This window comes from Chiroxiphia lanceolata, chromosome 12 (assembly GCF_009829145.1).
Source record: "Chiroxiphia lanceolata isolate bChiLan1 chromosome 12, bChiLan1.pri, whole genome shotgun sequence".
NCBI classification, from domain to species: domain Eukaryota; kingdom Metazoa; phylum Chordata; class Aves; order Passeriformes; family Pipridae; genus Chiroxiphia; species Chiroxiphia lanceolata.
In genome coordinates this window covers 1,188,807-1,210,568 of record NC_045648.1, presented here as the reverse complement: position 1 = coordinate 1,210,568, position 21,762 = coordinate 1,188,807, and the positions used below count along the sequence as shown (strand labels likewise).

General features: G+C 55.4%; 1 protein-coding gene across 1 annotated transcript; it reads left to right on the top strand.

The window, feature by feature from the left end:
- The first annotated feature begins 5,109 nt into the window (after nt 1-5,109).
- NOX5 (NADPH oxidase 5) lies at nt 5,110-21,003 on the top strand. The gene is made up of 20 exons (XM_032700232.1): nt 5,110-5,121; nt 5,673-5,732; nt 6,095-6,242; nt 8,571-8,672; nt 10,774-10,903; nt 11,417-11,567; nt 12,086-12,296; nt 12,997-13,228; nt 14,051-14,204; nt 15,176-15,351; nt 15,920-16,102; nt 16,578-16,710; nt 16,954-17,078; nt 17,309-17,395; nt 18,209-18,253; nt 18,738-18,862; nt 19,446-19,530; nt 19,724-19,823; nt 19,925-20,091; nt 20,804-21,003. The coding sequence occupies exons 5-20, from the start codon at nt 10,784-10,786 to the stop codon at nt 20,933-20,935; spliced, it is 2,226 nt and encodes a 741-aa protein (XP_032556123.1). The 5' UTR covers nt 5,110-5,121; nt 5,673-5,732; nt 6,095-6,242; nt 8,571-8,672; nt 10,774-10,783; the 3' UTR covers nt 20,936-21,003.
- The last annotated feature ends 759 nt before the right edge of the window (nt 21,004-21,762 follow it).

The following is a 21,762-nucleotide window of genomic DNA, read 5'->3' as shown; positions in this document are numbered from 1 at the left end:
ACTGGTGGGACTGGAAGGCAGGAGTTCCCTTCCAACGTTAAAATCGACTTGGGCTGCTGAATAAAATGGGATCATTTCCCTAATTTCCCCTCAGATGTTCTGATATCCACACGGGGCCGAAGCTGATCCTCTGCCTGTTTAATAACCCGGAGCTGGGTGAGTTGGGGGATTGGGGAGGGATTGAAATCGGGCAAGGAGGAAACTTTGGGATGGTTTTGTTCCTTCTAAAATTGTTTTCTTCCCCGTTTTTGTTATTTTTCCAGCTCCCATTTCTCCGTGAGCGACGGTTTCTCTGGATATTGCTCAGAAAGCTGCTGTTCCTGCACGGAGCAGAGCAGGGAGAGCTGGTTTGTAAAGCCATGTCCTTCAAAAATATTCTCAGTGATGCCTAAAAAGCAGGATGGAAAAGAAATCCTCTTTATCTCTCATTTGTTTTGTAGGGGTTTTTTTATATTTATTTCCTATTTCTTTGCCCGTGGATCCCCCGTGGAAGGGGGAGGGCTGGCAGCTCAGGAAAGCCTGGCTGGAAAAGGCAGGGATTTGAAGTCTCGAGCACCAGCCCTCTCTCCCCAGGTGTTTGAATTAATGAACATAAATAGAAAGCAGATAATTTGGAGCCACCTGTAGCAAAGCAATTTCCTTTGCACGGGGAGTTTTGCTCTCGGATCCTGAGCCGGGGCAGCCCCAGGAGAGGAGCCCTCAGCAGCCAGAGGAAGAGCTCAGCAGGCAGGAACAGCCTTTTCCTTTTAACCAACGTGTAGCTGCTGATGGCTGTGACAGGAAAATTCACAACCTGGGGGAAAAAAAAAATCCCTCAACCCCCCCCCCCTTTTTAAGTCTTTGCCCCAAAGGAATCCGTTGGAAATATTTCCTTGGAGCTGCCTGACTTTGCCTTCGGCTCTGTGTGGGTTCCATGGGCTGCTGGTGCTGTCCAGAGGCTTCCAGGGGTTTTGGAATTGCAAAAAACTCGGGGACAGGACTTGTGGCAGCAGCATTTCAGTTGGAAGGGATTGGATCACTTGGAATCAGCTATTCCAACCCCGCTGCTGAAGCAGGGACGGGTTGTCCAGGACTGTGTCAAGGTTTAGAGACCTTGGAGTCCCTTCCAGGGCCTAAAGGGGCTCCAGGAGAGCTGGAGAGGGACTGGGGACAAAGGGATGGAGGGACAGGACACAGGGAATGGCTTCCCACTGCCAGAGGGCAGGGAAAGATGGGATATTGGGAAGGAATTCTTGGCTGTGAGGGTGGGGAGGTGCTGGAATGGAATTCCCAGAGAAGCTGTGGCTGCCCCTGGATCCCTGGAAGTGTCCAAGGCCAGGTTGGAGCAACCTGGGCTAGTGGAAGATGTCCCTGCCCATGGCAGGGGGTGGGATGGGATGGGATGGGATGACCTCCAACCCAAACTATCCCATGAGCCGGGTTTTGACTTCCCACAGTCGCTCCCAAGGCTCCCTTTCAGGAGAGGACGTTTTATCCGACACTTTTCCCACCCTCCTCGACCACCATGAGGTGACTGGGGGGTTCCAAACACCAGGAATGTTTTAAGCCAGATATTTTTGAGGAGAAAAGACCCCCAGGACACCTGCAGGGCCGCAGCATCCTTTGGGAGTGTGGGACCAACGTGTCCTTTGGGAAAACCTTGGCTTTGGCAGCCCTGCCAGGTACTGGGTGTCTCTGTCCCCTCTCCTGTCACAGTCATGGAACCTTTATTCCATTCTTCCACTTCTTCCCCCAGTTTTGGCCAAGGCAGGCTCTCCAAGAGCGTAGTTTGTACAATTCCCAGGATTTTGGAGGAGATACCCCTGTGGGGGGGGGAATTCCTGCCTGCCTCTGATCTCCCTGTGAGAGAGAGCTGCAGGGAATTCCAAGTGCAGGCGAATCATGGAGCCCTGGAAGCATTCCCTGGGCCTTGATGGCATCTCTCTGTTCCTGTGAGCTCAGATTTCCCGATTTGGAGCTGAGATCTCCGAGGGGCTCATCTGAACCTCCTCTTTACTCGCACTTGGAAAATGTCAGGCATATGTTTGTCAAACGTGGAGCTGCTCCAGGCACAATTATGGATTCCTTTCAGCCTCGGAGTGAAGTGATTTCAGGAGCTGGAGCAGGGAGTGTGTGCTGATATAATTACCCCGAGAGGCACCGAGCTCTGGGAATTGCCTCTATTTGTTTCCAAACAAACGTGGTTATTTGTGTGGGTACGGGATCTGTGTGTGTGGAGAAACCCTTTTGCTAATAGTGATTGGAGATGGGATGTGTTCCAGAAATCCTGGGATCCTGGAATGGTTTGGGCTGGGAAGGACCTTAAAAATCATCCCTCCCACGGGCAGGGACACCTTCCCATAGCCCAGGTTGCTCCAGCCTGGCCTTGGACACTTCCAGGGATCCAGGGGCAGCCACAGCTTCTCTGGGAATTCTATTCCAGGGCCTCCCCACCCTCACAGCCAAGAATCCCTTCCCAATATCCCATCTCTCCCTGCCCTCTGGCAGTGGGAAGCCATTTCCTGTGTCCTGTCCCTCCATCCCTTGTCCCCAGTCCCTCTCCAGCTCTCCTGGAGCCCCTTTAGGCCCTGGAAGGAGCTCCAGGACTCCTCCTGGAATCAAGTTGTCACTGATTTGTTTAGCACCAAGTTATCACTGATTTCATCTAGAATCAAATTATCACTGATTTTATTTAGGATCAAATTCTCACTGATTTCATCTAGAATCAAGTTATCACTGATTTAATCTAGGATCAAATTATCACTGATTTATTTCATATCAACTTCTCACTGATTTGAATTGGGATCAGGTTCTCTCTGATTTGGATTGGGACCAAGTTCTCACTGATTTGGTTTAGGACTAAGTTATCCCTGATTTAATTTAGGATCAAGTTCTTCATTGATTTAATTTGGGATCAAGTTATCACTGATTTAATTTAGGACCAAGTAATCACTGATTTGTTTAGCACCAAGTTATCACTGATTTAATCTAGGATCAAAGTATCACTGATTTTATTTAGGATCAAGTTCTCACTGATTTATTTCATAACAACTTCTCTCTGATTTGGATTGAGACCAAGTTCTTCACTGATTTAATTTAGGATCAAGTTCTTCACTGATTTAATTTGGGATCAAGTTCTCACTGATTTATTTCACTGATTTAAATTGGGATCAAGTTCTCTCTGATTTGGATTGGGAATGGGATGTCACTGGTTTGGTTTAGGATCAAATTCTCACTGATTTGGATTGGGACCAAGTTCTCACTGATTTGGTTTAGGACTAAGTTATCAGTGATTTAATTTAGGATCGAGTTCTTCACTGATTTTGTTTGGAATGAACTCACTGATTTGAACTGGGATCAGGTTCTCACTGATTTAGTTTAGGGACAAAACTGGAATGGGCAGAAATGTTTTGGTAAAAATTTCATATCAAAGCATCTGTTTGAGGGGTTTTTTGTTTGTTCTGGTGTTTTTTGGTTTGTTTTATTTTATTTTTTTTTTATTAATTATATGTTTGATGTTTGAGGGGCAAAAAAGGTAAAATCTTAAGAATTTTTTTCTTTTTTCCCCTTTTCTCTCCTTCCCTTTTCTTCTTTTTCCCCAGGAAAAGACAGCCTGTTCTGGTTTGCCTTTCCCACCTCATTTTACGTTTTTCCTCCTAATTCAGGTGATTTTTGCTTTTAAAAACGAACCAGAAAGATCCTGCAACAGAAATCCCGTTTTCACACGTGATTTTTGTGGGACTATCACATCCATAACCAGCTGTTTGTGGGACTATCACATCCATAACCAGCTGCAGAGCGTGAAATCACAGCTATAACAATATATTGAAAATGTCCTGTCAAACTGTGGATAACAAATTCTGGATATCGCGAATTTGGTTATAATTTGGGGGAGGGAAAGAGCAATTTCCCCCCTGGGATTTCCTTTTGAAAGGGCCTAAAATAACCTCCTCCTCTCCCAGGATTTCCCTCCTTCCCTGCACAAGCAGTGCTGCTGTAATTAAATATTTACAGCATTTCTGTATCTGGTGGCTGGGCAGGAACTGGGAAGTGCTGATTCCAACAGCTCCGTGACCTTGTGGGGTGACCCCCTTGTCCCTTTGGCTGCTCTCCCTCTCCCTTTCATCCCCAAAGCCCTCCTGGCTTTCCCAAAATCCCTCTGACAGGTGGCACTGTCTCTCTCCGAGGGGAGCAGCTCCCCCCTCCCTCACTTCGCTGCTCTTTTCCCTCTCCGTGTAAACCTTCATTTCCTCCTTTCCCCTCCCAGTATCCCTCCGAGCTCTTTCATTCCTATTTTTCTCCGTGGAATGGTTCCCTCTGTCTTTTGGTGCAATGGGGCTGAAAGGAGATTAAAAAAAAAAAAAAAAAAAGCCCTTTTAACCAATTTTGTGCCTCCCTCTGGAGGATTCCTTCCCGAGGCCAGGAATAGCTCTGGTGGGAGCAGCTCCGCGCCTGCACAGCCGGGATTCGCTGCGGATTTCCAGCCCTCCCCGTGCCCACAGCCTGGGCTTTGGTGGGTTTTTTTTTTTCCCTGCTTTTCCCCCTAATCTCTCCTGGATCTCCTTCCCGCCGTCCTTTCAATAGAAATGCTCCCAGGCCGTTTTTCCGGAGGCAGCAGGAGCCCCGGGAGCAGCCGAGCCTGGGATGTGCTCCCAACTCGGGATGAATCCCGGGAGCCCGGTGGGCAGGAATCCTCCTCCGGGCACCTCTGGGCTGCTCCTCTCCCGTGCCAAAGGGGACATTTTCGGCTCTGATTTTCACGGTGACATATTTTTGCCCCTCCACATCATTTTTCCTTGTGTTTCTGCCCCATGGAAAAGGCTCTGGGAGGTGGGAAAAGCTCACGGGGAAAGTGGGGATGTTTTTCCCGGAGCATCCAAACGTGCTCCTGGGAGTCTGTGCTCTGTAAAGAAAACTATCCCAGGTCGTGTTTGAACACCAGGGAGTTCATTCCCAGTGTTTCAGACCCGTTATCTCACGTAACCATTTCACTCCCAGCATCCATTTAACCATTCCTGGTGGGATCTCTTACTTCACTGGGAGAATCCACTTCCCAGCAGGAGGTTCCTTCAGGATCCTGCTTAGCCAGAGGCCTCTGGATGAGGAGCAAAAGCTGGAATTGCTGCCTCTAACCACCCTCAGGTGGGTCCAGGTTGCAGCCACCTCTAATCCAGCCTTTTATTTCCTAAAGGAAAAGTTGAGCAGGACAATCCCTTTAAAAGGCAGGATAATGATGGGAAAAAGCTTTGGATCCTTTAACAGACTTTGAGGGAAGAGAGAAGGAAATCATGGGGCAACCAGCTCTGGCTCCATTAATTCCTGGGATGAGGGATCAGCTGTGGGAGGTTCCCGAGAGGTTCCCAGTGTGGAAAGACTTGTATGAATTCCATTGAAAAACTTGCCAGTGGAACCTTTAATAAAGGCACTTCTTTATTCCTCTTTATCCACTGATAAAAGAACATCATGTAGGGCCACCTATGAGGTTTTTAGGCCTGAATGCACATTAATTCCTATTCCAAGATATGGAATTTTGGACACCTATTCCTTGCATTCCAGCTTGCAGACCGAGGAGGGATTTCAAATCTACCTGCTCTCATTTTCTTTCCCCGCGGAGAAAAGGTGGGAAGGCGAAGTGTAAATGAAATATTCTGTCAAAAACGTTCACTTGCAAGTTGGATTTTGATGTTTTTCAGCTCGAAAAAGCCCGTTTTTCTCCCCCACATGGTGCTCGTGGAGCGGGAAATTTATGAGTTGTGAGTATTGTAAAGAATATATTCACAAATCATGGGATGCTGGAGTGGTTTGGGTGGGAAGGGGCCTTAAAATTCATCTCATTCCACCTCCTTGCATGGGCAGGGACACTTCCACTAGCCCAGGTTGCTCCCAGCCCCGTCCAACCTGGCTTTGGACACTTCTTCCTACTGGGATTTTTTCCTTGGACTGGTTCTGTTGCCTCTTTACTCAAAATAGGAGCTTTGACTTGGGATTTTCCAGACCTTCCAAGCAAAATGCTTTGATAAATTTCCCTCCTTCCACCCCAGGGTTTTTTTAGGAGTTTGCCTAAATTTGAGCCTCCCAAATTCCATGTGATGCTGATGAATCTCCTTGTTCCCAGGAGCTGCAAGCTCCTGATGTAGTTGGAGTTGGGGTTTGTGTTTGGCAGATGATGGGGAAAAAAACCTTTCATTGAGATCCAAGGCCAAAGGAGGAGCAGCAGCTCCTGGAATAAATGGGAATGAAAAGTATCAAACACCTGATTTAAGGTGAGTTTAAATATTAAGAATGTTGTAGTAAATTATCCATCAAACATAGATTTTTTTGCCAACTTTTCATATAATTTCAACCTGAAGATGGTTTTGCCGCTTCCTGTGTAATTTAAATATTAAAACACAATTCAATTATGGTTGACTGCAGTTTGTGGGATTAAAAAGTGATCTCCTTCCTCCCCTCCGGAGATTCCTGCTGGATCCCATGGGAAGAACTTTCCCTGGCACACCAACAACCCACACCCTGAGGAACAGGACCTTCTCCAAACCAGCAGGATGTGAAGGAAGGCATCCCTTGCACATTCCCAACGTTCATTAGGGCACAAAAGTGAGGATTTCAAGAGCAGCATGGAAGGAACAGAGTGAGGTGGAGAATTCCTGCATTATTCATCCATTCAGGAATTCAGGGTTATCCTCTATAGGGACAAAACTAATGGATTGTCTGTAAATGTGGAGATGATAAAAGATTCCAGGAAGGTGATCCAGCTGGCTCTGGAGCCAGGCTGGGAGAGCTGGGAATGTTCCCCTGGAGAAGAGAAGGCTCCAGGGAGAGCTGAGAGCCCCTTGCAGGGCCTAAAGGGGCTCCAGGAGAGCTGGAGAGGGACTGGGGACAAGGGATGGAGGGACAGGACACAGGGAATGGCTTCCCACTGCCAGAGGGCAGGGAGAGATGGGATATTGGGAAAGGAATTCTTGGCTGTGAGGGTGGGGAGGTGCTGGAATGGAATTCCCAGAGAAGCTGTGGCTGCCCCTGGATCCCTGGAAGTGTCCAAGGCCAGGTTGGACAGGACTTGGAGCAACCTGGGCTGGTGGAAGGTGTCCCTGCCCATGGCAGGAGATTAAAATGAGATCATCTTCAAGGTCCCTTCCCACCCATCTGGGATTCTCCAATGATCCAGGTGAGTGCATCCCCTGCTCCTCTGACACTTCCATGGACTCACAACTTAAAAAAACCTCTTTAAATCCTCGTTTTCAGCCCCTCCAAACCCTCCCCGTGGGAGCAGCTGGGGAAGGACCCTCCTGCCCTTCCTCCCCCTCACGGTCCCATCGATGCTCCTCTGCTTCAAAACATCCAAAAAACCAAATCCTGCAAACATGGAAAACATCCCAGTGCTCTGAAAATCTCCTCCTTCTCCACCCCCACCATCCCTGTTGCTCCAAAGTGTCCCAGATGTTTGTGGGGAACCAGCCTGGTCACTCCAAACTGGCTGCTCCAAAGAGGAAAACGAGGCTCTGGATCAGGGAATTAATGGATTTAGGGGGAGATTTTTGAGGAATGTCCTTAAAAAAAAAAAAAAAAAAAAGGAATGGTAAATATGCCAATTAATATTTCCACCGAATAATTAAATATATTTCCATGAAATATAATTATAATCACTTAATGATCAGTTAATTTCACGAGGAATCATTAGAATAATTTCGTGATTATGTTCGGCAAAAGCACGAGGTGCAAAGTCTTGGCATTTTAGCATCAAGTAAAGAAAATCATTTAAATTTGCATTTAATATTTAATATTTATTTAATTAATAGGAAATTTAAATCGAACATTTAATGAAAAAAAAATCTTTCTAAGCCACTTTTTGTGCCAGGACCAGGGAATTACAGAAGTGTCACATCCAGGTGCTGCTCGATGGATCTGAGAAATCTCTTTTTTTGTTGTTGTTGTTTGACATGAAAAGCTTTAATGGGAACAACTCAAAGCTTTAAAAGAGGCCTCGTGTCCCTGGCACCTCATTTTGGGAAAAAATCCTTCCGTTGAGATCCAAGGCCAAAGGAGGAGCAGCAGCTCCTGGAATAAATTGGAACGAAAAGTATCAAACACCTGATTTAAGGTGAGTTTAAATATTGAGAATGTTGCGGTAAATTATCCTTCAAAACCAGATTTTTTGCCAGCTTTTCATATAATTTCAACCTGAAGATGGTTTTGCCACTTCCTGTGTAAGTTAAATATTAAAACACAATTCAATTATGGTTGACTGCAGTTTGTGGGATTAAAAAGTGATCATTTTTGGTTTATTTTAAGGAAGAGATGGAGCAGAGCCCTCAAATCCTGATGGCTTTGGGGGTGTTTTTAACGTGAGAGAGACACCAAAGAGTCCTGGGGAAAAATTATTTAGACAATTCTGAGATTATTTAGTTTTAAGTCATATTAGCAATTGATTTCTATTTTACTTATTGATTTCTATTTTATTTCTTTATTTATATTTTACTTATTGATTTTTATTTTATTTCTTTATTTCTATTTTACTTATTGTTTTCTATTTTATTTATTTCTGTTTTACTTATTGATTTCTATTTTATTTTTTTATTTCTGTTTTATTTTAGATCCCCAGTGTAGTGGGAACACCCTGAGGACAGAGCGGGTTGTGTCCATCAGATCCAGCACATACTCCAAGGTTTTTCATCTTCTGCTCTCCCCTTTCCCAAGTAAATAATTCCATGACCTTGGATTGTTTAAAAATGAATTTCTGTGGGTGGTGAACGAGCAGCTTTGGCTCCAGTCAGGATTTGGGGGATGGATCCCAGGAGAAAAAGGTGGAGAAGGAACACGGAGATCCTGGGAAATGGGGGAGCAGCAGGAAAGGGGGATCGTCCCCCTGTGCCCCTCAGGGGGACCCCCCTGCAGAGCTGCTCCAGCCCTGGGAACAACATCCAAAGGACATGGAGCTGCTGGAGCAGATCCAGAGGAGGTCATGGAGATACTCCAAGGGCTGGAGCCCCTCTGGAGCCAGGCTGGGAGAGCTGGGAATGTTCACCTGGAGAAGAGAAGGATCCAGGGAGAGCTGAGAGCCCCTTCCAGGGCCTAAAGGGGCTCCAGGAGAGCTGGAGAGGGACTGGGGACAAGGGATGGAGGGACAGGACACAGGAAATGGCTTCCCACTGCCAGAGGGCAGGGAGAGATGGGATATTGGGAAGGAATCCTTCCCTTTGAGGGTGGGGAGACGTTGGCCCAGGTTACCCAGAGAAGCTGTGGCTGCCCCTGGATCCCTGGAAGTGTCCAAGGCCAGGTTGGACAGGGCTTGGAGCAACCTGGGCTAGTGGAAGGTGTCCCTGCCCATCCAGGATCTGGATAATGTTTGAGGTCCCTCCCAGCCCAAACCACTCCAGGATTCTCTGGGATCAGGTCAGAGCAGCACAGGCCCTGCTCCCTGGGCAGTGTGTCCATGGGGGAGCTGAACCATCCCTGCCCTTCCCGTGCAGCCAGGGGGGAAATTTGGTCCAAAGCTCAGCCAACTTCCCAAGAAACAAGCAGGCAGGGAGAGGGAGGGAGTTTTCCAGCCGGGATCAGCTGCCTCAGCTCCAGCTCTGCCTCTGCACAACCCTCTCCTGCCTTCCCCGCCCGGCGCTCCGTGACAGCGGCGGCGGAGCAGGAATGTTTTACTACCTGGTTTCTGGTCCTGACATTCCCATGGCAACCTCCTCCCCCAGAGGAGTCCCAGTTTAGAGCTGCACAAGCAGGATCTGTTCAGGAAGGAATAAAGGTGGCAGTATGGAAAAGACACTTCCCCGTGTGTTCCTGACGGGCCGTGAATGGCGACGGAAGCGCCGCTGGATCCGAGGCCGTGTGGGTTTGGCAGGACACGCTTCCCAAGGGCAGGGGGCTCAGTGGGGCATGGAATGTGAAATCAAGGACACTGCAGGAGGAACATCCAAGAGCTGGGATCAGCTGGAAGAGCCAGGATGCAGCAGGGACCTGGTGTGTGGCTGTAGGACAGGAGGGACAACGGGAATGAGGCGGGAGAGGGCTGGGAGTGACCAGTGTGGGCAGGAGTTGTGCCTTGTCCCAGCTGTACATCCCAAATCTGGTCCATCCCTGCCTGTCCTCCTCGGGAACACCATATCCCTCTGCCAGGACCCCTTTGGTGTCCCCAGGAGCCATTTGGGGTGAACAGAAGGGGTTGGGTCACACCTTTGGAGCTGGGAAAACACTCGTTGAACGTGGTAACTCCATGTGGATTTTCCTTTGGTTTCCCAAGATAACGAGGTCCTGCAGTAATTTGGGACTGCTGGGGGTCTGCTGCTGGATCTGGTGTGAGCATGAGGGATTTGAGGAATTGTGGAGGTCTGGAAAAGGAAATGGAGGGGGGACAGGGGGTGGGAAGGCAAGGAGGGAGCAGGAGGAGGGAGGTGAGGACAATCCAGGGAGGAGAGGGAAGGGGAGGGAGGGATGAGCGCCTGTGGAGAGCAAAGATTCCCATCTCCCTTCTCTGGTTTTGCTGGCAAAAGGAAGCCCCAAACCCCAAAATCTTGCTGCCATCACCCTCCTTCCAGCCCAGCTCGGCAGAGGAGCAGCACCTCCCTGTCCCTGGGAGCTGAAGGACTCTGGGAATGGGTCAGTCTGGGAAACCAGGCTCTCCAGCCCCGGATTTCCCTAATTTTGAGAGCCCAGTTTCCCCGAGTGACCCGTTCCCAGAGAGCAGCCCCTGCTCTGCTCAGCAGCACGAGGCTGGAGGGGCTGGAGGCACGGCAGGAGCACGGACAAGGGGGATTTGGAGGGATGCAGGGCTTGGAATGTTGCCTCCTGCAGGTGCAGCACCATGGGCACGGCGGGAGACGCCGAGTGGCTGCACTGGGTGACAAAGCAGTTTGGGAACATCGCCGGGAAGGACAAGGAAATCAGCCTGGAAGAGTTCAAAAGTGCCCTCCAAGTGAAGGAGGTGAGGGGTCCCTGGGGATGGGCCGTGGGGGTCCTGCCCCAGGACAGCACCCAGCTCTGCCCCAGGAGGGGACTGAGGGAAAATCCGGCTTAAAAATGGGACTGTGTGGTGTTCATGGAGTTAGAGAATCCTGGGATGGTTTGGGAAGGAAGGACCCTAAAGGTCTCCTCATTATACCCTGTACAGGGTGGTCACAAAACCTGCTCCAGGGAAAGGTGTCTCTGCCCATGGCAGGGGGTTGGAACGAGGTGCCAGAGGGCAGGGTTAGGTGGGATATTGGGAAGGAATTCTTCCCTGGGAGGGTGGGGAAGGACTGGAATGAAATTCCAAGAGAAGCTGTGGCTGCCCCACCCCTGGAAGCGTCCAAGGCCAGGCTGGAGCAACCTGCTGTGGTGGAAGGTGTCGCTACCCGTGAGAGTGGGTGGAACAAGATGAGTTTTAGGGTCCTTCTGAGCCAGGCATTCCACAGTCCCATGACTCAGGATCATCCCAGCTCCCGTGGTGCTCCCACAGTCCTTCTTTGCCGAGAGGTTCTTCGCCCTGTTTGACGCCGACGGCAGCGGCACCATCAGCCTGGAGGAGCTGCTGAGGGCCCTGAGGCTGCTCGTGCACGGGGACCAGCGGGACAAGCTCAGCTTCCTCTTCCAGGTCTACGACGTGGACGGTGAGACGAGGGAAAACACGCTGAGCCGTGGTTTTTTGGGATAAAGTTGTGATTTGGAAGGTGGGAGGGCTCTGCTCTGAGCAGAGCCAAGGGCTGGTGGGAAGTCTGCACTGCTGGAGCTTCATGTCTGTCTGGGATCATCATTCCATGGTGAGAACATCAAAAGTCCGTCTGAAAGGCAACAATTAAATTGGCCACACGTCAGGAATTCCCATGGAGTGCTTTCACCCTCAGCCATGGAGAGGAGTGGGCTCTGCTCCGCTCAAACACCAACTCCCCATCCCGGTTTCATGGACCTGGAGGATCATTTTGGTTGGAAAAGCCCTTTGAGATCGAGCCCAAGCTCCCCCAGCACTGCCCAGGCCACCACTAACCACGTCCCCAAGTGCCACATCCACAGGGCTTTTAAACCCCTCCAGGGGGTGGGGACCCCACCCCTGCCCTGGGCAGGTTGTTCCAGCCCCTGACCACCCTTTCCACGAAGGAATTTTCCCCAGTGTCCAACGTGCCCCCCCCAGGCAGCGGCTCCATCGAGGCGGAGGAGCTGCAGCTGGTGCTGCGCTGGTGCCTCCGGGAGAGCTCCGTGTCCCTGCCCGAGGAGCGCCTGGGGGACCTCACCAGGGCCCTCCTGGAGGCGGCTGACAGGGACCACAGCGGCTCCATCACCTTCCCGGAGCTCCAGGAGCAGCTGGAGGCCTTCCCAGAGCTCATGGAGAACCTGACCATCAGGTGGGACCCTCCGGCTGGGAGTCCCCCCCCCGCGGAGCACCTTTGTCCTCCTGCCTGGAGGGGGGGTTTCTGGGGGTTTCTGCTCCTGTCAAGGCTCTCAGGGGGTGTCCACACTGGGCAGGGCTTGGCTGGCACTGGGAGCAACTTGGGAGCCTTGGGCTTGGGTGCAGGGGTGGTGTTGGGATGGGGATTTGGATGTTGGGATGGGTGCAGGGATGGGTGCAGGGATAATGCCAAGCCAGGTGCTGGTCTTGGATTCAGGGATGGGTGAGGGGTTGGTGTTGGGGTGGGTTTGGGATTGTGATGGGATGGGCATGGGACTTGGGTACAGGGGTGAGTGCAGGGATGATGCCACAGGTCTGGGTGCAGGAATGGTGCTGGGATGGATGCAAGGATGGATTTGGGATGGATGTAGGGCTGATGCCACACTGGATGCTGGGCTGGGATGCAGGGATAGGCACCAGGGTGGTGCTGGGATGGATACAGGGATGGTGCTGGGATGGATGCAGGGATGGATTTGGGATGGATGCAGGGATGGATTTGGGATGGATGTGGGGCTGATGCCACACTGGATGCTGGGCTGGGATGCAGGGGTAGGTGCTGGGGTGGTGCAGGGGTGCCCCACGCTGGTGCCAGCCCGGGCACACGCCCGCCCCAGCTCCCCCTTCCCGGGAAGGCAGCTCCGCTCCTGTTCTCCCAGTGCCGCCAGTTGGCTGAAGCCCCCGGAGCCCCCGGAGCGGCCCCGCCCGCGCTGCCTGTCCCGGGGCTACTGGTACAACCACCGGGGCCAGCTGGGCTGCCTGGGGGGCTTCGCCGCCCTCAACCTGCTGCTCTTCACCCTGGCGGCCCTGCGGCACCGCGGGCTCGGCCCCGCGATCATGGTGGCCCGGGGCTGCGGGCAGGGGCTCAACCTCGACTGTGCCCTCCTGGCTGTGAGTGCGGGGCACGGGTACGGGCAGGGGTGGAGGACTGTGAGGGGCCGGGAGGGATGGGGGTCTGCTGGGAGTCCAGGAGGGATGTTGCCCCCAACATTTCCAGTTGCCCCCCAGCATCTCCACCTGCCCCTGGTATCTCCCATTGCCTCCAGCCCCTCCCCTTGCCCCCTGGCATCTCCTACTACCCCCAACATCTCCCACTGTCCCCCAGTATCTCCCATTGCTCCCCAATATTTCCCATTGCTTCCACCACCTGGCATCTCCAATTACCCCCAATATCTCCCATTACCTCCCTGGCATCTCCAATTACCCCAAACATCTCCTATTACCCCCCTGGCCTCTCCAATTACCCCAAACATCTCCCATTGCCCCCCCGGCATCTCCAATTACCCCAAGTATCTCCCATTGCCCCCAACAGCTCTAATTGCCTCCAGAACCTCCAATCAACCCCAAAATCTCCTGTTGGCCCCTGGCACCTCCAGTTACACCCAGCATATCTCATTGTCCCCAACAACTCCACTTGCCCCTGGCATCTCCCGTTTCTCCCCAGCACCTCCCGTTGCCCCCCTGCTATTTCTCATTGCCCCCCCAGCATCTCCTGCTGCCACTGCCACCTCCAAATGACCCCCACATCTCTCATCGTCCCCTGGCACCTCCCATTGCCCCCTGCTACCCCTGACTGCCTCCCAACACCTCCTATTGCCCCCACCGCCTCCAAGTGCCCCTGGCATGCCCAGTTTTCCCCTGGCACCTCCCGTTGCCCCCCCCGGTATCTCCGCGCGCCCCCAACACCCCTCCCTTTGTCCCCCCGTCCCGGAGGTGCCGATGCTGCGGCGGTGCCTGACCTGGCTCCGCTCCACGGCCGCGGCCGAGGCGCTGCCCCTGGACCAGCCCGTGCAGTGCCACCAGCTCGTGGGGTACGTGGTGCTGGCCCTGGGGGCCGCCCACAGCGGGGCTCACATCGCCCACCTCGGTGAGTGCCGGGGCTGCGGCGGGGGGACCTCGGCCACGGCGGGGGATCGGGGCAGAGGGCGCGGGGAGAGGGTGCTCCTGTCCCGGGGGATGGAGGGATCCCGGGGATACGTGTCCTGGGGGATGCTCGTGTGGAGAGGGATGCCCGTATCCCAGAGGGATGCAGATGTCCCGGAGAAGGGAGCTGATGTTCGGGGGGATGCTCCTGTCCTGGAGGGGTGTGGATATCCCGGGGAGGGGATGCTCGTGTCCCGGGGGGTGCACATGGCCCAGGAGGGATGCGAGCCCTGGAGAGGGGGTGCCCATCCCGAGGGGGGCTGCGAGGGTACAAGCAGGGCTGGGGCAGGGTGTGGGCAGGGCTGGGGCAGGGTGTGGGCAGGGCACAGGCAGGGTGTGGGCAGGAGCAGCGGGTGCGGCGGTGCCGCACAGTCTGTGATCCCCCTCTAGTGGTTCCCAGCCCGGCAGCCAAAGGGCTCCCGCTCCCCTCGCGCTGCTCCCGGGTGGCGTCTGGAACCCACAGCCCTGCACCCCAAAACCCTACACCCCCCAGCACCCCATAGACCTGCACCCCAAAACCCTGCACCCCTCAGCCCTGCAACCCCCCCACAGCCCTGCATCCCAAAACCCTGCACCCTTCAGCCCTGCAACCCCCCCACAGCCCTGCACCCCTCAGCCCTGCACCCCTCAGCCCTGCACCCCACAGCCTTGCAACCCCTCCCCCAGTCCTACACCCCTGCACCCCCCAGCCCGTCACCTCCAGCCCCCCCAGCCCGCGGTGGGTGCCAGGACTGCCCACCCCCCTCAGGGGAGCAGCTCTGCCCCCCCCGCCCACCCTCCCGCACCATCCCCGGGCACAGGATGCCCCGGTGCCCCCGGGACACGACAGCGAGCCCGGGAAGGGGGTCAGGAGAGGAGGAACGGGGCATTCCCACGGTGTCCGGGTGAAATCAGTGTCCCTGTGTGTGCCCCCAGCCCGGCTGGCACAGCGGGACGGGGGCCCTGCCCTGCTCGAGTCGCTGCTGTGGGCACGGCCCGGGGGGGGCGGTGTAGGGGGCACAGCCCCCCAGACCGGGCTGGCCCTGCTGGCGCTGCTGCTCGCCATGGGCACCTTCTCCAGCCCCTGCGTCCGGCGCCGCGGCCACTTCGAGGTGAGAAAGGGGAAAACCCCGGTGGGTGGGGTGGGGGCACCAGGGGGAGGGTCCCGGGGGTGGGTGGGTGGATGGGTGGGTCAGTGGGTGCCCATCCAGGGGCTGCCCTGTGGGGAGGGGGAGCTGGGCTGGTGCAGTGCCCCCGACACCCCCTGGACGCTCCCCACATTTGCAGGTTTGGGGTTTCTGGGCTTTTCTCCACTAATGGGACAAGAGGGAAGGTGGAACAATAGGGAATGGCTTCCCACTGGCAGAGGGCAGGGTTAGATGGGATATTGGGAAGGAATTCTTGGCTGTGAGGGTGGGGAGGCCCTGGCACAGGTTGCCCAGAGAAGCTGTGGCTGCCCCTGGATCCCTGGAAGTGTCCAAGGCCAGGCTGGATCAACCTGGGCTTAGTGGAAGGTGTCCCTGCCCAATCAGGACCTGGATAATGTTTAAGCTCCCTTCCCACACAGAACATTCCATGATGCATTTGCCTTTTTCCCCCCAGGGATGCCCTGGCACAGCCTCACCACGAGGCAACATTTGGCTCCACCACATTCCCTGTGCCCCCATTCCCTGCCCACAGGTTTTCTACTGGACCCACCTCTCCTACATCTCCGTCTGGACCCTCCTCATCCTCCATGGTCCCCATTTCTGGAAGTGGTTCGTGGTTCCTGGCTCCCTGTTTGTGCTGGAGAAGGTTCTGGGCTGGGCCTGGCGCCGGGCAGGGGGGCTGCACATCGTGGAGGTCAACCTGCTCCCCTCCAAGGTGTGCACCCAGAGCCCCCAGAGCTCCTCTGGGGAGAGCAGGAATAACCCAGTAAACCAAGAGTTTCCGTGGAAAACTGGGGGTTTGGGTCGTTTAGGTTTGCAGGGAGAGGTGAAAGAAATTTCTTCATTTTCGAACCGTTGTTTATTTAATTGAGAATTTTTGCTGATTTTTCAAGTTCAAAAATACCCAAAGTCGTGGAACAACTGGAGCCAAAATGAAAACTGCCCAGACTCTTAGTTTTGACAAAAAACCTGTTTGAGTCCAGCCTGAACTGGGACTGTTGTTCAACACAAAATGGGCAGAGAACAGGGGAATAAACCCCCTTTCAGGTCCAACCTGGGAGCCCGTCTTGTGTCAGCCACTGCTCAAACTGGGAGACACAGCCCGGGGGTTCAGCTGCACAGGGACCCCCTGGGCACACCAGCCAGTGTCCTCTGGATGCTCCAGCTCTCCTGCTCCCCTCCTCCTCCAGGTGACTCACCTGGTGATCCAGAGACCTCCGTCCTTCCACTTCAGACCCGGGGACTACGTGTACCTGAACGTCCCGGCCATCGCCTCCTACGAGTGGCACCCCTTCTCCATCAGCAGCGCCCCCGAGCAGCCAGGTGGGAGCACAGCCTTCCCAATTTCCCATCCCTGGGGTGGTTTGCATCACTAGAATGATGTTTTGCATCCCTGGGCTGATGTTTTGCATCGCCAGGGTGATGTTTTGCCAGCTTGGAGCAGCCTAGTCCCATGGGAGGTGTCCCTGCCCATGGCAGCGGGTGGCACTGGATGGGCTTTAAGGTCCCTTCCAAGCCAAAGCATTCCAAGATTTCAAGCACCCTCTTCTCTGTTTCATCCCACAGAGACTCTCTGGCTGCACATCAGGTCTCTGGGCCAGTGGACCAACAGGCTGTACGAGTACTTCCAGCAGCTGGAATCGCCCAGCCCGGAGCCGAATCCACCCGGGAGGAGCCGGAGCTGGGCACAGGTCGGTGGGACTGGGATCAGCTCTGGGCAAACCCAGCAAAGCAGCACGGCCAGGTCTGGGCTGGATGTGGAGTGGACCCCTTGGGTGCTGGTTTATCCCTCAGGATGTACATTCCCTGCAAAGTGCTTGCCCAGCCCTGGGAGATTTTGTGTCCCATTGCCCTGCTGACCCTGCTGGAGGGACACACCCCCTGGCAGCATCCCAGCAGTGATTCCTGCCCTGTTTTCCAGGAAGGCTCGGTGGCCTCTGGCAGGGATGGATCTGTCCAGCTGACAGCGTTCAGAGCCACTGCCCCGGGTCAGGACCCAGAGAGGGGGGTGAGCACCGAGCCCAGCCCGGGGCAGGGAGGGGGCTCTGCCCCATCCACACCCAGGAGAGACCTGGAGAAACCAGCCCAGAGCTTCTTTAAGGGATTCTTCAAACAGAACCCCTCAGGTGTGCCCAGGGCCCTGCCAGGACACCGAGAGCCACCACTGGTGGCTTTATCAGGACCTTGATCCCTCCAGGCTGGAGGAGCAGCCACAGGGGGGGTTAGATTGGATACTGGATATCAGGAAGGAATTCTTGGCTGTGAGGGTGGGGAGGCCCTGGCACAGGTTGCCCAGAGAAGCTGTGGCTGCCCCACCTCTGGAAGTGTTCAAAGCCAGGTTGGAGCAACCTGGGCTAGTGGAAGGTGTCCCTGCCCATGGCAAGGGGTGGAATGAGATGGACTTTAATGTCCCTTCCAGCCCAAAGCATTCCATGATTCCATGATAACAGATCTGCTCCTGTCTGTCCCTGGATGAGCAGAGGTGCCCTGTGGCTGCTCCCACTGCCTGAGCCAGCACAGTCACTGCAAACCCCTCATTCCCCCCCAGCTCATGTGGGAATTGGGATAATTCCCTTTTTAATTAAGATCAAACCCATCCAATCCAGAAAACTGGTGACAGATCCCTGGGGGTGGATGTTGTGACACATCTCCCAGGAGCACAGGCTTGGCCCTGGCTCTGACTGAGGGATGGGGCTGGAAGTGTGTGTGCAGCTGGATAACCCAGCTGGGAAAAACCCCAATCCCGGGAACAGGCAGGGTCAGGAGGGGATGGCCCTGCACCCTGCAGGGAGGGGCTGTCACTGCTCTCTGCACCTCACAGGGCTCCACTGGCCTGGGGGAGACCCGGCGGCTCTGCAGCGTCAAGGTGAGGGGCTGGGGCCTTCCCTGGGCTCAGCATTCCTGGGGAGACCCACCTGTGGGCCTGACCACCCCATCCCTGCCCCTGACCACCCCATCCCTGCTCCTGACCACCCCATCCCTGTTCCTGATCACCCCATCCCTGCCCCTGATCACCCCATCCCTGCCCCTGATCACCCCATCCCTGCCCCTGATCACCCCATCCCTGTTCCTGACTGTCCCATCCCTGTGCCCAACAACCCCATCCTTGTTCCCAGCCATCCCATCAGTGTGTCCCTGTGTATGGATGGTCCCATGTGGGACTGATCCCAACCCTGCCCTGCTGGAGCCTTCCTGCTCCTCCTCACCCCTCCTCTTTTTCCTTTGCTCCCACAAAACTCCCCCAGAGCCCCCAAATTCCACCTGCAATGCCCTTTGTGCTCTATCCCTGCTCTTCCCCTCAGGCTGGGAGTCGTTCCAGCCCCCTGTGATCCCTGTGTTCTCTCTCCCAGTGCTTCCTGGACGGTCCCTACGGGACCCCGACGCGGCGGATCTTCCTGTCGGAACACGCCGTGCTCATCGGGGCCGGGATCGGGATCACCCCCTTCGCCTCCATCCTGCAGAGCATCATGTACAGGTGGGTGTCCCTGCAGCTCAGGGTGCCCCTGGAGATCTGGGAGCTTCCCAGAACGGCCCTGGCTGGATTTGGGAAGCACGGGGTGATGTTCACCCAGAAAGACTTGTCCTTCAACACCCCTCGGGGTCCTGCTCACTTCCAACCTTGGCACTCGGTTCCCAGACCCCCAGGGGGGTCCTCCCTCGGTGCCAGGCTTTTCCCTGGGGATTTGGGCTGCAGGAAAGCTGCTGGAGGAAGGATGGCCATGGGCAGGCACCGGAGAGGGGGAGGGATGGGTGCTTGGGGTCCTGGAAGGGACTGTGGGGTCTGAGGGGGGCAGGAAGGGACAGGAAGGGATATCCTGGGGCAGAAAAGGGACAGAGAGGGGCGGGAAGGACAGGAAGGAGCAGGAGGGAACAGGAAGAGGCAGGAAAGGGAAGGCAGGAGCAGGAAGGTGCAGGAGTGGACAGGTGGGGCAAAAAGGGACAGGAAAGGGCAGGAAGGGACAGAGAGGAGCAGGAAAGGGCAGGAAGGAGCAGGAAAGGGCAGGAAGGAGCAGGAAAGGGCAGGAAGGAGCAGGAAAGGGCTGTATCCTCGTGCACAGGTACCGCCGGCGGAGGCAGAGCTGCCCCAGCTGCCACCATTCCTGGTGTGAGGAGCTGCGGGACCAGGACATGACCCTCAGGAAGGTAGGAATGGGAGCAGAAGCACGTGGAGGGGATGTGGGATCCAGGTGTGCCCTGGGGTGGGGCAGGAGGGTGCAGAGCCCGCGGGCATCCCTCCCATCCCGGAGGTTTGGGCGGGGCATGGCCGGGTTTGGTGGCCGGATTCGGTCCCTGTGCTGCTTCCACCTCCGGAGCAGAGGCTGCCCTGCCCTTCCAGGTGGATTTCATCTGGATAAACCGGGATCAGAAGCACTTCGAGTGGTTCCTCAGCCTCCTGAGCAAGCTGGAAAGGGAGCAGGCGGAGCTGGAGCCGGGAGGTGAGCGGGAGGCAGGGCCAGCATTCCCGGGACATCCCCCATCCATCCCAGCGCGGGGGTGCGGGTCCGCGGTGCCAGCCGGGCTCCCCTGGCACCCCCAGGGCGGTTCCTGGAGCTCCACCTGTACATGACCTCGGCCCTGGCGAGGAGCGACGTGAAGGCCCTGGGGCTGCAGGTGGCGCTGGATCTGCTGGCAGCCAAGGAAAAGCGGGATTCCATCACCGGGCTGCGCACGCGGACACAGCCCGGCCGGCCCGACTGGGGCAAGGTGGGGCACCGGGACACGTCCCAAAACTGTCCCGGGGTGGGGGGGAGCCAGGGATAGACCCCTCTGGGTGCGCTGGGACATCCAGATCCAGGACAGGGAATGCCAGGGGGGCACGGGGAGCCTGAGCTGTGCCAAGGCAGGCAGGGATCAGAACTCAGGGAATGGCTTGGGGTGGAAAGGACTGTAAAGATCCGTAAGATCCTTAAAGGTTCCAACCCCCTAATCCAGCCCAGGGATCACAGAACCGTGGAATGGGTTGGAAAGGACCTTAAAGATCATCCTGTTCCACCCCCTAATCCGGCCCAGGAATCATAAAATCATGGAATGGGTTGGAAAGGACCTTAAAAATCATCCCACTCCAACCCCCAGTCCAGCCGAGGAATCATAAATCATGGAATGGGTTGGGGTGGAAAGGATCTTAAAGATCACCCCATTCCAACCCCCTGACCCATCCCAGGGTCATAAACCATGGAATGGGTTGGGGTGGGAGGAGCATTAAGGATCATCTCATTCCAACCCCCAATCCACCCCAGGGATCATAAATCATGGAATGGGTTGGAAAGGACCTTAAAGATCACCTTGTTCCAAACCCTAATCAGGCCCAGGGATCATAAGCCATGGAATGGGTTGGTCTGGGAGGGACCCCCTAATCCGGCCCCCAATCCCCTGGATCCAGCCAGCACTCCCTCTCCCCCTTCCCCCTGTGCTCCAGGTGTTTGGGAAGGTGGCCCAGGAGCAGGTTGGGAAGGTCCAGGTGTTCTTCTGTGGCTCCCCTGCCCTGGCCAAGGTCATCCGGGGGCACTGCGAGCGCTTCGGCTTCCGCTTCTCCAGGGAAAACTTCTGAGCCGGGGCCTTCCCGCCCTGCCAGGGATGGCACCGGGGCTTGGAGCTGCTCCATCGGGGCTGGGAAGAGAGGGGATGCACGGTGGGATGGGCCACGGGGATGTGGGATGGAGGGGTGGGATCCTGGAGCCACGTGGGATGTAGAGATGGGTGTCCTGGAGCATCCACGGTGGGGTGGAGAACCAGGGTCCCAGGGATTTGGGATGGCTGGGATGGGTCCTGTGTCACCTGTCAGGGATTTGGGATGGCAGGGATGGGCCCTGTGTCACCTGTCAGGGATTTGGGATGGAGGGGATGGGTCCTGTGTCACCTGTCAGGGATTTGGGATGGCTGGGATGGGTCCTGTGTCACCCGGCAGGGATTTGGGATGGAGGGGATGGCTCCTGTGTCACCTGGCAGGGATCTGGGAAGGTTTGGGATTCCCCCCACAGGAGGGCACTGTAGCCCGGGGAACAGCTCCGGGCGGCCCCTCGGGAATGGGGCTGCGCTCCCAGGACCCCCCCCCCCCCCCCGATCCCTGCTGGACCCCCCCAAGGTCCTCTGGGACCCCCGACCCCAGCCCTGATCCCGGGGCAGCTCCGGCTGCTCCTTCTTGGGAGGCACCGAACATTGTTCTGCAAAGACAAATAATTTGGCAGCTCCTCCATCCCATCCCATCCCATCCCATCCCATCCCACCCTATCCCATCCCTCCGCACCCCATCCCACCCCATGTCACCGGGGACAATCAGGAACAAGACAATAATCAGGGAATCCTGGAATGGTTGGAGTTGGAAGAACCTTAAATCCCCTCCAGTTCCACCCAGGGACACCTTCCACTAGCCCAGGT